The following is a 16,758-nucleotide window of genomic DNA, read 5'->3' on the forward strand; positions in this document are numbered from 1 at the left end:
AAGATCATCTACACTAAGACACACTGAACAATAAAGACACAAACTTCAAGGCAGGTTTTGTTTTTTTTTTCAAACATTTACTGAACACAAACACCATTTTTTTTTCCTTTTACACAGCAATATTGTTAAGCTTCAAATTAGCTGGGCTATTAGGACTATCAATTGCCACGAAATTAAAAATGATTCTACATGTCAAACTCAAATAAAAAATGTCATGCAATATATATAAATCACTAACAGACCTCTGGCGCAGTCAGCAAGTTTACTATGTTTATTAAAGTCACGTAAATGGTTTGACAAAAGTGCACAATAGAATGACATCACTGGTTTGTTATAAATCACAGGGAATTACTAGAATACAACAATGTTGTTTTTCTACACAGAGGATTACAGGATGGGGTGAATATTATAGAGGATAGGATCTTTTCAACACATTAGGGCCAGTTGGATTTTACTCCCCAACTATGTAACTCTGAAAAGACTGGTTAGCAAAGCTGAGGGGTTTTCCTCATCTTTTCTCCTCTACCAATTACTAATAAGCCACAACCAAAAAAAGCCATGCACAAATTTTACAACACCTGATAAAAAAACAGATACAAAACCTTGTTTACTTCATCACTTGGCAAAGCTTGCATCTTCACTCCTTCATTTTTCTGATTAGGCCACTGATCACGACTCACCCCTAAATGAAAGGCTGTTAATAATTTAGCAATACTCACCCCTGCACACACATCAAGATACGCTCCCCTTAACCATCAAGTCGATGTCCCTTCCCTGCACATTAACACAAATGAACACACCACAAACCTAGGACTAGAGACCACATTTACTTTAGTTTTAAAAATTAATACATCTATCATCACTATCAGTTTGTTTAGGTCAGATCCCATATTTGGGAGAGGGGATGCTGTACATACAGCCCAGCCCATCTGAGAATTTGGGCAAATCTGCCAGAAATGTAGGAGAAAGCCCTGCGATGTGCCATACATAACCAGGAGCTTTCTACCTTCCAGGGAGGGTATCCAGAGCAGAGCTGTGCATTTTCAGAGTAGGAGTAAACACGCAGCTTAACATCTTATGGACTAGTAACTTTTCTTAAGAGCAAAAGGCCGAGTTTTGTTTTCTTTAATCCATTTTAATGTTACAGCATATTCAGCGAGGAAAACAGAATAGTCATCTGTACCTAGATATATCTGGCTAGCCTAAAAAGGAACATTTAAGATTTTTACAGAAAATCTACCATAAAAACAAGTCCTTTAATATACTCTTATCCATCTACTCACTAGTTCAATCACTGGTTGCTTCTAAACCCAGCAAACTGTAACCCGAGGTCCGACAACTCACGCCTCACCCCGCCCCATTCCAAAAAAGAAATGCTTCCGCGTGAATAATCCAAAATGGTCTTATCCATAAAGCAGCTGCCTCAAACTGCAGTGGAGACTGGTGACAGGGTGCTGTTGTTCCCTTGGGATTTGAATTTTTTAAAAACACTTGCCAAATAAATGCACACTTCAAACAGTGCTATCATACCTAAGTTTCTCAATGATTATCAGTTATTAGTCAACTATAGTATAATGAAACAAAAACCTTCCCAGAAACAAGTCAGACCAAAGCTTGCTTTTTGGTTGGTTTGTTTTCAGTTCCCACAGCAAAGAACCTTAAGGTAGTTGGACTGTGGCCTGCTGGAGCCATGCACTAGGTAAACTGAAAAAACCTATGTTGTGTCAGAGTTCTAACATCAAGGATTTCCCCCTTCTTGATCAATTGTGGGGATGGCTTTGTTGCCCATTCCTTGAGTTAAACAGTTGCCAAGAGTTCAATTTCACCAACTCCACTGAAAGTGTAAAACCCACCCAAGTCTCACATGGTTTGCCCAGGGCGTCATTCACCTGGGCCTCTCTAGCGCTCTAGCTCAGCCGAATTTGCAGGACAATTGCTGAGCAAGACAAAGAAGTTTTAACTGAATTTGCAGTATCCTCAATGAAGACTTAAAATCCGAAGCATATTTCTACCAATAATAAACTGGAAATGACAAAAGTGGCTGGAAACGGAGCCTAGAATTCTCAATGAGCGGAGATACAGATTATCTTTCTTCCCGATTTATTTTCCTTAAAACACACACACACACACACAGACACAAAACAAAAAAAACCCTTAAGCTTGTGAAGGATTTGGCTAAACAGATTTAAAATAATTCTACCAAAAGAAATAAAAAACAGGCATGTAGATCACTTGTTTCAAGAATGGTTTTATACAGATGTTTCACAATACATACTTGGACTTATTTTACAAGACAAACTTAGATCCTTAGCAATAGAGTGAACAATGTACTACTATACTATAGTAAAAAAATGTGTTACCATTAGCAGAGTTCATAGTTTATTCCACGGTCTTCAAATTCTTTCTCCAACTCTGTCAGCATTTCAATCAGCAGTTTTATTTTCTCCAGCATTCATCCCTTCTCAAAAACACTGTCATTAAATTTTGATGTCTGAATATGTACATATAATCATTATTCTCATTTTATAAATAAGCAATACCTAAAGTAGCGCTGGTCCTGGATAGCCAAAGGGATGAAATGGTTTTTAAAACATGCAACATTATCTGATATTTTAAGTTTTGGTGTTTAAAAATCATACACATTAATAATGGAACCAACTGAATACCAAGTATCAGAGCCACTCCTCAGGCTATCAAAGCAGGCCCTGAAGTCTAAAAAACACAGGGTCTGATCTAAGCTGTGGAAAAGGCAGGATTCACTCACCTTGAGGCCATGCATTTTCTCTTTCAGGCCATGAGAGTTGCCAAGAGCAAGGTACAGTATTTCCTTGATTCATACCAGAGGAGCAAGGCCTGTAATTTTCAAATTAGGGCTCAAATACCTCCCTTTAAACCATCCTAAAAACCCTCCTTGTAAAAACCTCAGGTTAGGAAAACAAAAATACATTACCATGACAGAATTTACTATCAAAACATTCCCAGCTGAAGCAAGAACATGAAGAGTAACTACAGTAGCTGGAAAAGTATCTTGCACTCCTGGGGGGAAAAGTTTTTAAGCTTCCCACCTGCCATTTCCTCCCACCCTTCAAACTATTTCATTTCATGGGGTATCTATTTTATTTAAGGCCCTAGGTGCTACTTTTGGCTTGGTCATTATATTTCCTACTGATCCAACTGCGATCCTTCTCTTCTACTTCACAAAACAATATGCATACATAAAATGACCACTGAAATCATAAACGTTGGGGAGGGCTGTTTGTTTTTTTAGTTTATATCTGATGGTACTACACAATCATAATGCTTTTCATTAAAGAAAAAAAAGCTGCAGATCTTCACTTACAGTACCATGCACTATGAGTAGCTAAGGCATTCATTTGGCACTAGAGAGAAAAATACAGATATAGCTAATTTTACTTTATCATTTTTAACATCAATAGGTGTGTACCCTTTACTTGAATTTCTGTGATGCTTAAAAGATAATCACAGAATACTTTCAGTCTGACAGTTAAAATGCTGCCATTTAAACAGAACAGAAAAAAACACAGAGACCTCTGCATAGCCTATCAGAATCCGTGACATTTTGCGGTTGAAAAACTTGCAGCTCTCACAGAAACACCTTTCAAAAGAGCATTGCAAATTATTCTTATCATCAAAACCATTTAATTTCCTATACCACACTAGCGATTTTCCTACTAGTTATAAGGGACAAAGTAGAGAAAGTGAAAAAAAAAAATCACAAATATCTTGGGTTCCTTTTCATCTGTCATAAACACCTTATTGGGGGGGGCACACAAACAATGCCCTCTGGAAAAGCAGTTTCCAAATTTTAAGAGACCACACAGGAGGAAAGGGAGAAAGGGACAAAAACAGAATGTGTAACTATATTATAACAATTTGTTTCATAAGAAAACATAGCATTCATAATTTTTACATGTCTGTGAGCTGAGTCAAATGCAGACTGCTGCAATTTAGAGAAATTACATTAAAACAGACTTCAAAGAATTTTAGAATTTAAGCCTAAAGGCAAGTAGTCCATCAGTATTCTCTGAAACATTGCTTTAAGATTATTACTACTTTGTATATACCACTCAGCATAATGCAACAATTTCAATGGATTGAAATTTTAAATGTGTAACTATTATTAAATTAGCACATTTTCAGATTAAGCTGCAGCTATATTTTTTGAAATCCTCCTGATGTTATCATGTGTTGTATCACTCCACATAAATATTGGAAGAGCGAAGACTACCTACAGCAGTTTGGCACGTGCAGAACACCTAGGTATCCCGTTACTCTTAATGGTCCTTTTTAGTTGTTTTTCTTCATGAGATCCTCAAAACTGCTGCAAGGATAACACGCTGACACAGGCTTAACAGAAATACTTTTGTAGGCAGTTTTTTAAAACATTATCAACTTCAAATCATAAATGTCCCTTGTAACATAAACAAAATATTTTATACTCATTCCTTAAAAAAAAAAATACAAATGTTGAATCATTATGTTGTATACCTGAAACTAAATATCTCAATTATACTTCAATTAAAAAAAGACACAAAAAAAGAAAAAAGAAAAGTTAAGTGACCAATATTCAAATACCTTATAGTTACACCTAAACAATGTGGCTTTGTTTAAAGTGTATTTGAAATCAATAACCGTTATGAGACAGAAAGACCAAATACAGAACTAAGAATGGATGGGGAGGGAGGAAGGTAGTGGAAAGAAAAGTAGAATTTATGAACACATAATTCTATTGTCTGTGATTAAAGTCCTTTACTTTTTAGCACCACATTAAACGATTTTACATATCCAGTCACTTAATGAAATCCAACAAACTCTTCAAGAGTTCTGGGGATCTGATCTTGGTAGTTAATGTCATTAGCCCGAACTGCTCGGGCAGCCAGGCACTTGAGACTCATCTTCATTTGAGTTTTAAGTAGTATTTCAGATACCCCAGTGGTACTTTTGTCTAGTGGAGTCTTATTCTGTTTATTTGTCATGTCAGTGTGAGCGCCAGCTTCAACCAGGCTAATGATGATAGAGTGCAAGGTTAAAAAATCACTGATGGGCCTGTTGTACTGAACAATAATGTGGAGGGCACTGTTCCCCTCATTGTCTACAGCATTCACCTCAGCACCACAGTCCAGCAGCAGCTTTGTGACGAGTGCATTGGGAAAGCTGCAGACATCGTTGGTGTGGAAATCATCAACCGGGGTATTCGAGTTGACGGCTAGATGCAACAAGGTGAAACCTTCCCGAGTTCTGGGATCAAGGTGAATCAGGTTGTAGATCTGCTTATTAATTTTGCACTGATCTTCTTCACTGCACTGTGTTTTGGTGGAGATGCACACTAAATACAGAAAAGTATAGAGATTACATTCATAATTGTCCATAGCATTGTGGACATCAGCATCTGGAATATTTTTTACTCTGTTCATACTCTGCTCTATTTCCAAAACACTGCATCTCAAAACACATTCTATGTCTGGGGCCTTCACAGTTTCATTCAAATGTATCATCTGTGAAAAAACTTGAGCAAATCGAAGAAGATCCTTGTGGGTATTCCTGTTCCCTTTCTGTCTCAGGTGCAGGGCATGCAGCCACAACTTGATACACTGTTCGAATTCCATGTTATCCGCATAAACAGCTCCCCTGTAAATGATGGGATGGGAAACATCAATATTGTCAGCACCTAAAATCCGTTCCCGAACTATAAGGCCTTCCATATGAAGAGCATCTCTGTCTTGCCGAATGGATTCCAGTTCCTGAGGATTTCTACATTCAGTTCTATTCCCATAAGCGTGGATCGGTGGGAGAACCTCTTTCTCCAGAATGTTATCACCATCCTGAAACCTCTCCAGCATGGCTAAATATAAATAGTGGTATGTCTTCATGATGTCATAGTTCTCGCGGTCATTTGCAAAGGAGGCACCCAAGAGTTCCAAAGCTTCAATCCGACTTCTTCGGTCACAATCAGCATGAGAGAGCAACAGTTCGACAACATCAGCTTTACAGCTTTCGGCAGCTACTTTTAAGGGTGTCATCCCGTGGCCGTTCACTACTATAGCAGCACGCCATTTTATCAGCTCCTTCACAATATCTATGTGCCCAGCTTCAGCTGCGAAGTGCAGCGCTGTGGCTCCACAATGTGCTTTAGCATTGGGATCAGCACGCTGTTCTAAAAGGTACCTGACCACATCCGTGTGTCCCTTATATGCTGCAATCATCAGGCAGGTGTTGTCGTACTTGTTGGCGATGCTGATGTTGGCATTATTTTCAACCAAGTATTTCACAATGTCCAGTCTGCCATCAAAGCACGCTGCCCGCAGCGGGGTCGAGTTAGTCACTGTGGTGTGGTTCACGTTGGCTCCATGGCTGACTAGAAGTTTAACAACTTCAAAATGTCCGGCTCCTGCTGCACACCAAAGAGCGGTGGCACCATCAATGACATACCTATTCGTGAAAAGAGCAAAGGGTCAGAAAACACTGGCCACACACGTCCTAACATAAGTGTAAAGAATGGATTCGTTTGCACTGACTGAAACCTCAATCTGTGGAACATGAATACAACATTAGTTTGGGTAAAAACAAAATCAGGTAACTTAAGTAAAGCACTCTGCACTGTACTTCTAGCAGAAGCTCAACAAACCTTAACTATTACTGTTACTGCTGAAGTATATAATTCTAAAAAAAAAAAAAAAATCACAAACTTTCTACTAGCAAAAGTAAATACATTTCAGAAAACACAGAAGAAATGCAAGGAGGTTCATAACTTCTTTACCACCAAGGTCATGCACTGGCTATTAAGGAAAAACCTGTTACTACTTCCCAGTATCCCCCAGGTACCACAGTTTCTCTCAATAGGTCAGGAAGAAAGCTACCCCAGTCCCTACAGTAACACTGTGTTAGAAACTGCTTTAGGGAAAAAAATATTTAAGCAGATAATTGCCCCCTAGGATTATCTAAGCTCATCAAATATACTTCTACTACAGCAATGAGAATGCAAAAAAAATCCCTGTTCCATATAATACAGAACAATCACATAAACATGGTGCTGAGCAAAAGAAGTCAACCGAACACAGTACATATTATATTACTACATTTATACACCTATCTGTGGTATTGAAATCAGAATACTTTATTTTAGGGGAGCAGATTGTGGGAGGAAGCACAAAGGGAACTTTAGTAAACAAATACATTCACTTTGTGAAACTTATAAATGCTTTCAATTAGTGCATTTTTCTCCATCCATTCTACTCCAATTTAAAGGTCTTAAAAATATGTGTGTGTGTGTGTGTATTATGGGTATGTTCCTCAACTAAACCACTGGGGGAAATGCTAACAGCAAGAAACAATCAGCACTTTCCTAAAACCAGTGGGCCTCTTCCCTGACATTCCGCCCATATCTGCACTTTGTGGCTTCATAGTCACCACCTATTGTCTGATACGTGCTAGGTTCTTATAATAGAATTAGACACTTGCTAGGAGGCCAATCTTTCCCATCTTTCTACCTTCCATTTTCCCCAAGCTCAATTTTTCAACTGTTTATCCTGTTACTGACCATCAGACCTAAAAAGTAGACTTTTGCCGCACATACTTAGATATACTGTACTTGAACCACTAAAATAAGTATATTTGCAAGTGTTAAGAGAAAAGGTCAATCAAAAGCAGTATTTACTAGCACTACTAAGTATTTATACCAAAAACCTCACTGCTGAGCTTCTCACTATACAACCTAATGTTTTAACACAGGTCAAACTATATTGCCCATCAAGTGAAAGAGTATATATAATCCCCTGCCCCAACTAACAACATTCCCAAAACACCACTTGTCTGTTGTTTCTGCTGAAAACAAAAGACCCAGTTAATTCTTCCATTTCAAATAATGGCACCAAATGACCACAAAAGCCTGCTCACTAACATGTACCTACAGAGGGAGTTACCTAGGGGAGAGGGTGCAGGACTAACTAGGAAGAGTCTTAAAGCTATCAGAAATGTCCTAAATCTTGATCTGGGTTGTGGCTACATGGGTGGATATTTAGGGAAATTCCTCATCAAACTGCACACTATGCACAGAAATTAGGGAAGTAGCATAGATCTTTATGAAAAGCAAAACCATGAGAGTTTCTAAAAAAAAAAAAAAAAGTAGACTATCTTCATGACTTTGGAGTTAATGACTATTTCTTAAACGGAATGCAAAAAAAGCACTAATCATAAAAAAAATGATTTACTGGACTTCGTTAAAATTAAGAGCTTCAATTCATCAAGATATTAAGAAGGAAGTAAATATGCAATCCACTCACTGGGAGAAGACATTTACATTAAATGTATTTGACAAATCAGTAAGAAAAAGGCAAACAACCCAAATTAAAAAAAGACTAATAAACAAATGTATTTCACAAAAGATAGTCAAGTGACCATAAACATATGAAAAGATGTTCAAGATAACTACTGGAAAGGGAAAAGCAAGTTAAAATCATGAGTTACCAATACACAAGCACTAGAATAACTAAAATTAGTAAGACTGACATGACAATACTAAGTGCTGGCCAGGATGTGAAGCAACTCAAACTCACTGCTGGTAGGAATGTAATTTGTTTGAACCACTTTCGGGAAAACTGTTTAGCAGTAACTATTCAAGTTAAACATACACCAACCCCATGACCCAGCAATTCCACTCTTCAGCATATACTGACAAGAAGTGAACGCAAACACCCACCAGTGAAGACGTACACATAAAAAAGCAGCTTTTTTCCCGTAAGAGTCAAACACTGGGGGTGCCTGGGTGGCTCAGTGGATTAAAGCCTCTGCCTTAGGCTCAGGTCATGATCCCAGAGTCCTGGGATCGAGTCCCACATCGGGCTCTCGGCTTGACAGAGAGCCTGCTTCCTCCTCTCTCTCTGCCTGCCTCTCTGCCTACTTGTGATCTCTGTCTGTCAAATAAATAAACAAAATCTTTAAAAAAAAAAAAAAGAGTCAAACACTGGAAACAACTAAATACCTGTGTACAGGATAAGTAAGTTGCCGTATATTCATACAATGGAATGCCACAAAGCATTAAAAAAAAACTACTGATATATGCAACTGCAGAGATGAATCTCACAATGTATTAAGCAAAAAAAAAAAAAAAAAAGCCATAAAGAAAAGAACAGATTGTATAATTCCCTTTATAGAAGTTCAAGTATAGGCAATCTATGGTGATAGAGTCAGAGTAATCATTACTTCTGAGAAGGGAAAGGAGAGGAACTGACTGAGGAGAATAAGAGAAACTCTGAGTGACAAAAACTTTCTGGATATTGATCTAGAAGGTGTTTACATAGCTAAACATATTAAAATTTTATCACATGGTACACTTAAAATGTATGCACCTTACTAGATGTTACACCTTAAATAAAAAGTTATAATTAAAAACAAAAATGAGACATAATTAAAGAATAACAGTTTAAAGGAACACAAATAGCTAATAAGTATCTTCAATGTCCCAAGCACTCATTGTATTAAGGGATCAATATGCAATATATCTCATTTAATCCTCGTAATAACCTCCTCCCAAAAACCCAGAGATAGATACTATTATTATGCTCATTTCACAGATACATAACTAAAAGTTTACATGAGATTAAAACACAAAAGTACTCTAGTACATAGTACTCTATGTATTAAGGAAACATAATACATGTCATTGTTCAGTTTCAATATAAAAGGCATTTTTTCCAAAAAATAAAAAGCATTTTTTTCAAACTAATTAACAGTAATCTATCAAAAATAGTTAATATGAAGTTACACTTACATGGTTAAATGTTTCCTTGCACTTTAAAAATATGAAATTATTATATACATGAACCCAAACTATGTAAAACTTGAAAATGTTACATTAAAATAGGAATTCACATATATTATTTTTAACTCTCACAATAACCATTAAAGATAAATACGATCCCCATTTTAAAGATGAAAAAAAAGAGCAAAAAGTGATTAAAATATTTTTCTCACCTCAAATGTCCCAGAATTAATGACGTAGGAGTAAAAATTAAATTATAAATATATATTTCACTTGGTTTTTGTTACAGTTTAATACTTTTTGTGGTGTAGCCTAATGGTTTCCATTTTTCCATAGAGTGATGTAACAGAAGCCTCAAGAAAATTTCAATTATCTATTTTTATTGAGGCAATTAAAATTTTTAAGTAGTTTAGGATAAAAATATTCACTGCAGAATGTATTAGAAAAAGACTAGTCCTTCAGAAACATTAGCCTGAGCAAATTTTGAATTTCTACATCTAAACAAAAACTTTAAACAATTAAAGGGAATCATAAGCCTAAAATCTATGACAGTCCTTTGTCCATAGGCTTCAGCTAAAATAATGAGCACAGACTTCCTCAAAACAACATACCACATTTATAACAGAAAATAAAAATATGATAAATTAATGCAATATGTACTTAGTCCCTAAGGGAGAAGTACTATAAAACAAAGTTCTTTCTAGACTCACTCCAAAATTGCAATCCAAACTCTCTATAATGCATTTCATTTCAAAAAATCAAGAAACCAGGGAGTGCCCGGGTGGCTCAGTCGGTTAAGAATCTGACTTTTTTTTTTTTTTTAAGAGATTTGAGATAGAGCAAGAGAGTGAGAGAATGGGCAGAGGGAGAGGGCTCTCCATCGAGCAGAGAGCCTGATGCAGGGCTCCATCTCAGGGTGGTGAAATTGAGCCCTGCATGTGGCTCCAGGCTCAGGGCAGGGTCTGCTTATGATTCTCTGTCTCCCCATCTCCCTTTGCCCTTACACCACACACGCAAGCACAAGCTCCTGTGCACTCTCTCTAAACAAGTAAAATCTTTAAACCAACCAACCAACCAACAAAAAAATCAAGAAAGCAGGACATCTGTCTGGCTCAGTAGGTGGAGTGTGTGTATCTTGATCTCAGGGTTGTGAGTTCGAGTCCCACGTTGGGGGGTAGAGACTACATTAAAAAATAATAAAATAAATAAAATAAAAATAAACTATAATCTGATATTCACCTAAAACAAAATGTACACATCATATGATGGAAACATTTTACAATAAAAGAACATTTCGGGCACCTGGGTGGCTCAGTGGGTTAAGCCTCTGCCTCGGGCTCAGGTCATGATCCCAGGGTCCTGGGATCGGGGCTCTCTGCTCAGAAGGGAGCTGCTTCCCCCGCCCTCTCTCTGCCTGCCTCTCTGCCTTACTTGTGATCTCTGTCAAATAAATAAATAAAATCTTAAAAAAAAAAAAAAGATAACATTTCTGATCACAAAACTAAGCTGAAACTATTTCCTGGTCCAATTTAAAATAAAAATGTCTGATCAAGTATTTGAAATGGAAATAAAAATTCATTAAATGTAAATGATCAACACTTTTTTTAAACCAAAGTCCTTAAAATTGTTTATTAGACCAAACATAGTTTCCTTGAAATATATACTGCATGGCAATGAGTTTTAAATGAAACCAAATGATGATGTGGCCTTCAAGCCTGTCCTCTACCTAAACATTAAAAGTATTAGTAGTAGTGCCAACTTTAAGAGAGAACTCAACAAAAAGCCTCAGAACTCCCAGAGGTCCTGTTCTCCTTCCCATCCCTGTCAGCAAACTTCTTTTAGGACAAAGGTTCCCCAACAAACTCTGGTACTCAGCTGACAGGCCCTAGGAACTCGGGCCAGCACTCTAGCCCATGGTCACAGGACACCTCGCCTTTGTTCTGTTCCATTTCTTTAACATTCTTAAGTTTCCCATTCTCCAACTAAAGGTTCTTTCATTTCTACTCAAGTAATTTTTCTTGCCCACTCGTCTGTCAATAGTAGTCTTCACATATTAAGCCATAAGTAAAATGATCTCAAATATTACTTTTAAAAATATGAACAAGGGCTCAAATATCACCATGGGGCTTGACCTAGGTAAGTAGTTCCTTCCTTCCTGAGAATCGGTTACGAATCACTTGAGTTTCTTAAGATAGTATAGAAATTTTTAGGCAGAACATAGACTTTCACAAAATTTTAAATAAGCTATTTATTTTAATGTCTCTCTTTCTCTCTCACACACAAAACAGACTATATGAAACCTATATACAAGTAACTGTTGCTTAGGATGGAACTAAGAAGTGAAACCTTTTTTTAAATATCAGGCAAATAGGGCGCCTGGGTGGCTCAGTGGTTAAGCCGCTGCCTTCGGCTCAGGTCATGATCTCAGGGTCCTGGGATCGAGTCCCGCATCGGGCTCTCTGCTCAGCAGGGAGCCTGCTTCCCTCTCTCTCTCTCTGCCTGCCTCTCTGTCTACTGTGATCTCTCTCTGTCAAATAAATAAATAAAATCTTTAAAAAAATAAATAAATAAATAAATAAATAAATATCAGGCAAATAAAAGGATAAGAAACAATTTTGACCAAAAAAATTGTGAAGATGGTACACAAGTGACTAAATACTAGGAAACACTAATCTACATCAGCACACACAGAGAACCTGTTAGTCCCCACCTGGCCATGGTTCTCAAGAGCGGATGGAATCTAAAGGGGGATTAAAAAAAAATAATAAAAATATATAAAATAAAAATAAAAAAATAAAGGGGGATTTTGCTAAATAAGTCTCAAAAAGCCAGCCCCACGGGGTGAGAGGGCATACTGTTAACACCTCATTCAGACTATTTTCACAATGTCTGGAATGAGTGCAAAGTGAAATCATGACATTTGCCATCTAGTTCTGAAATGACAAAATGACTGGAAGAAACTGAAAGATAATAGTGTGGTTTGAATGGGCATAAAGGTGGCCATGAACTTCAATTCTCGCTTGTTAATTAATTGGCAAGCTCCTCAAAAAAGCAGAAACCTTACATTTTTTCTGTATCCTCCACAGAAGGTATAATAGGGCTAGACCCATCACAGGCATTTAATAAATAAAATTCTCCACTACTCTTACACAGCAGCTAATATATTCATAATTGTAATAATCCATAACAAAAAAAGATGCTCAGCCAAAATCATGAATGACTGAACCGTTTGCAATTGCAGTCTCCCCCATGGAACTCCTGATATTTTATACAATGATCCACCTCTCTCCAGCCACCCACAATCTCTTTCTTAATTTCCCCAGCTTGAATCCTTTCCTACAACCACACTCAAACACTTGTCACTCCAAGTTCACCATGCTGTTGCCCCTCTTCTTCACTTCAAGACCCAAATTCAAGCATGGGAAAGGGGGAGCCTTCCCTGTTTCCCCCAGGCAACGCTGAGCACTTCCCATTCCCATATCCCTCACTAGTCCAACAGACTTCTAAAATTCTAAATGGCATGGCATTTACTCACTTACATGCAATTACTCACTTACATCTCTATTTCTCTTGTCTCCCCCGCTAAAACGTCTTCCTTCACATTGGGAACAGTATGTTACTCACCTCTGCATACCCAATCCCTACCACATAGCCCAGCACAACAGCAGGAGTTAGTAAGTGTTTGCCTCCTGAACCCTTTAATTTCACTGCCCAGTGCAGAACGCAGGCTAATCATTTCCATTAATTTCAGGTTCTTTTAATTCCATCTCAAAAAACCTTTCTGTCTGACGGTAAAAAAGACAGTAATAAGCAAAACCTTTCCAATGCTTTAGAAAACTAATTTTTTTCCCCACCACTATCCTCCCCTCATCCAAAAAGGCCTCAGCAAGCTCCTTAACAGCGATGTTTCTAGCAGCTGTTACTGAGATTCGTATCTCAGTGAATCCATGTGCCTATACAACTGGAATGCTGTTGAAATTCAGAGGTCATTCTGTCTCACTCCTTGTCTGGGTACAGGAAAGGCTGTGGAAATGCAGGGAGTTCCAGAATGGACACAAAAGCAAACATGGGAAGGGAAAGCAAACATGAATCAGGTTGCCATCTTTAATCAAGAGGAAAAAGACCATCTCCTTGATATCTAGGGAGGTGGTACCAGAGATTAACCACCAACTTGGGCTATCATTTCATTAAAATGTAATGCTCTAAAATATTTTCCTCTCATCTAAAAATATCTTCCTCTCGTTGTTTTATTATTTAAACCTAAAAAAGAACCAAAATTCAACAATACCCTATTAATTTTCAAGAAGTGCTTTTCCAATGAGGTTTGTAACCAAGCAGTTTTCAATCACCAAAACTAAAGATACATATCTTTATGTGTGGACCCCATCTACCTCAAACAGAAGAAAATGCTAGAATAGCTTATGTACTGGCATAAAAGTCAAGAAAAACAAATGCAATCGATGAAGTTTGTAAACTGAAGAACACTTGATAATAATCCAGCACAGCAAAGAAGATGTCAAACCTGATAGTTCTGTGTTAAACATTTTCATGCCTACGCAATATATACAATTAAACCTAAGAGACCAATCTTAACTATGACAATATGAATTTTTGAACTTCCTACCTCAAATGACATAAGCCATCAAGTTTCCCCACAATATCACAAGATAACATGTATTAACAATGCCATTACCTCCTATACCAGGTCCAGGGCCATTTTTGCAGCCAACCTATCAACCCCGAGCTATGTGCAAGTGTCAGAATCAGGTCTAGGGATGTCTGGCTGCCTGACAATCCCTCAAAGAGGCTGGAGTTCTAGGGGCTTATTTTGACATTAAGGCCCCCGCAACCCGTCTGAAGGGACCACTCAGTTGAAGGAGTAAAAACTGGGTGACTAAATTACTCATCAAACAGAGGTCTTCGATGTTAATTGCTAACCGCGTTAATTTCTGATCTCGCTTACAACCCCAATACCGATAAAGGTGAAACCTCGGAAGGAGCACCTCCTTCGTAACACGGACTCTCTAGTGAAGAAGAATACCCATTAGGTATCTAGACATAGGGTGCGGCTATTTACCCACATAGGGAATAAGGGGTAGGGGCTGATGAGGATGGGCAGCAGACCCCGGGACGAAGCATTAGCACTGGAAGACGAAGCGGGCATTCATGCGGCAGGAGGATGCACAAAAGGGAAGAAGTGATACCTCTGTGGGGAGAGAGTGAAGGAGGGAAGGACCAGTGAGGTGGTGGGTCCGCGCTCGTGGGAGGGGGCTTGGGATGTACCTACCCGTCGAAGCGGACGGGGCTTGGGATGTACCTACCCGTCGAAGCGGACGGTGCCAGTCTGCTGAGTCTGCACCCGGTAATGTTCTAACAGCAAACGCACCACCTTGGCGTGCCCATTGCGGGCTGCGATGATGAGGGGCGTGGAGCGCTGCCCTCCCTGCTGGCTGACATAGCCCAGCAGATAGCGGATGTCGCTTTCAGACCGGTTGAGAAGCAAGGCGGCCAGGGTCAACACCTTGCCCTCGCTGGCCGCCTTGTAGACATAGCCAGCCAGGCCCTCCATGGCCGCCGCCAACTCCAACACCCGTTTGGTCGCCACCGCTGCTGCTGCCTTGCGCCCCCGGAGGCCGCGTTCGCCAGCGCTTCCAACCTGGGCCCTCACAGCCCATTCAACAGGGCGCCGTCGCCGCCGCCGCGCCCAGGCAGCAGCGCGGCCCGGGGAGGGCGGAGACGCAGAGGTGGCCGAACGCCGCAGGGGGCACGTCCGCGACCCGGCCCGGGCAGGGAGGAGGGCGGTCAGGGCCGCCCCCGAGGCCCCATGCGCCGGCCCTGGACCGAGGCGATCTCCATGGCGGCCGCCGCCCGGGGCCTCAGGCCGGTCCCCCTCCTTCCTGCGGGCTGCGACAGGCGCGTGCCCGAGCTACGGGTCGCCGGCGAGGTCCCAAGAGGACCACACGCGCCCCGGATGGCGAATGCTGGGCGCGTCTCCCCCGTCCCCGGCGGCCGGGCCTAGGGCTCAAAACTGCCTCGGCCTCCGCCTCCGCTGTGCGTCCTCCCCCGCTGGAGGAAACACGCAGATCCTCGCCCACCAGAGCTCAGAAGCGCCAGACGCTAACGATGCCTTCGCAGCTCCACGCCTGGGGGCCTCCGGAGCGAAACGGAACGCTTCCGCGGCAGCAGCCCCCGAACTCGGGGCGGGCAGGAAGGCGCGCCTCCGCAGACTGGGCCGGGAGGGGGAGGGTGCGAGCGGGAGGAACGGTTAAACCGGGTGTCTCCTCCAAAGCTGCCCGGCCGGCAAACGAGGGCATGGTGAAGAAAGGTTCTACTGCGCGAAGTTAGCCTATCCCCTTTTCGGGCCTGAATGTCCTCATTGCCCTTGACGCCTGGACCGTCCTCCTCGCCCCCACACGGCCTGGGGGCTCCTTAGCTTGGGAAGGGGCCACAGTCAGGGACCTGAGGCGATACCACGGGTGGGCCGGGGATCTCGTCCCATTTTACCATAGATGGTGCGGGGACTCCTCTGTGCCCTGACTGGGGACCCAGGGAGGGGGGTTGCACGCACCCGACAGGGTCCATTTTAAGAAAAGGGCGGTGTCTCTGAGCCCCCAGGATGTAGGAGGACTTGGGGGCTGGCACCAGATGCGGAGAAGGGCTTGGAATTCGGGCCTGTCCTCCCTGGAGAGAGAGGGGATCAAGTGTGTGAGAAGGGATAGGGGGAGCTACGCCCACCCTGGAAAGGGACGAGGTGTCTGAAAGGAAGGCGAGGTCTGTGTTCAGACAGACCAGGACTCTGATCCCCAGCCTGACAGAACCTCCCTTTTCTCACAGACCTCTCAGGATGGTTCAGGTTTGAAGAGCTCATTTATCTAACGAACACTAGAGATCTACTCCGTGCCAGGCTCTGCTTGGCCCCAGAGATTGGGTGATAGACAAGACGGACAAGGCGCCTTCCCTTCCGGGGCTTGTGTTGTGAG

At 40.8% G+C, this 16,758-nt stretch overlaps 1 protein-coding gene across 1 annotated transcript; it reads right to left on the bottom strand.

Annotated features, from left to right (window-relative positions):
• Positions 1-55: 55 nt before the first annotated feature.
• On the bottom strand, positions 56-16,026 carry FEM1B (fem-1 homolog B). The gene is made up of 2 exons (XM_082737001.1): positions 15,100-16,026; positions 56-6,450 (listed from the first exon to the last, which is right to left on the bottom strand). The coding sequence occupies exons 1-2, from the start codon at positions 15,345-15,347 to the stop codon at positions 4,815-4,817; spliced, it is 1,884 nt and encodes a 627-aa protein (XP_082593127.1). The 5' UTR covers positions 15,348-16,026; the 3' UTR covers positions 56-4,814.
• Between the last annotated feature and the right edge of the window lie 732 nt (positions 16,027-16,758).

The sequence above is a fragment of the Mustela nivalis genome (genome assembly GCF_964662115.1).
Source record: "Mustela nivalis genome assembly, chromosome: 6".
In the NCBI taxonomy this organism is placed as follows: domain Eukaryota; kingdom Metazoa; phylum Chordata; class Mammalia; order Carnivora; family Mustelidae; genus Mustela; species Mustela nivalis.

Coding starts and splice junctions, on each gene's coding strand:
- FEM1B (XM_082737001.1), bottom strand. CDS start 15,347: ATGGAGGGCCTGGCTGGCTATGTCTACAAGGCGGCCAGCGAGGGCAAG. Junction 6,451..15,099: donor GGCACCGTCCGCTTCGACGG/GTAGGTACATCC, acceptor TTTCACGAATAG/GTATGTCATTGATGGTGCCA.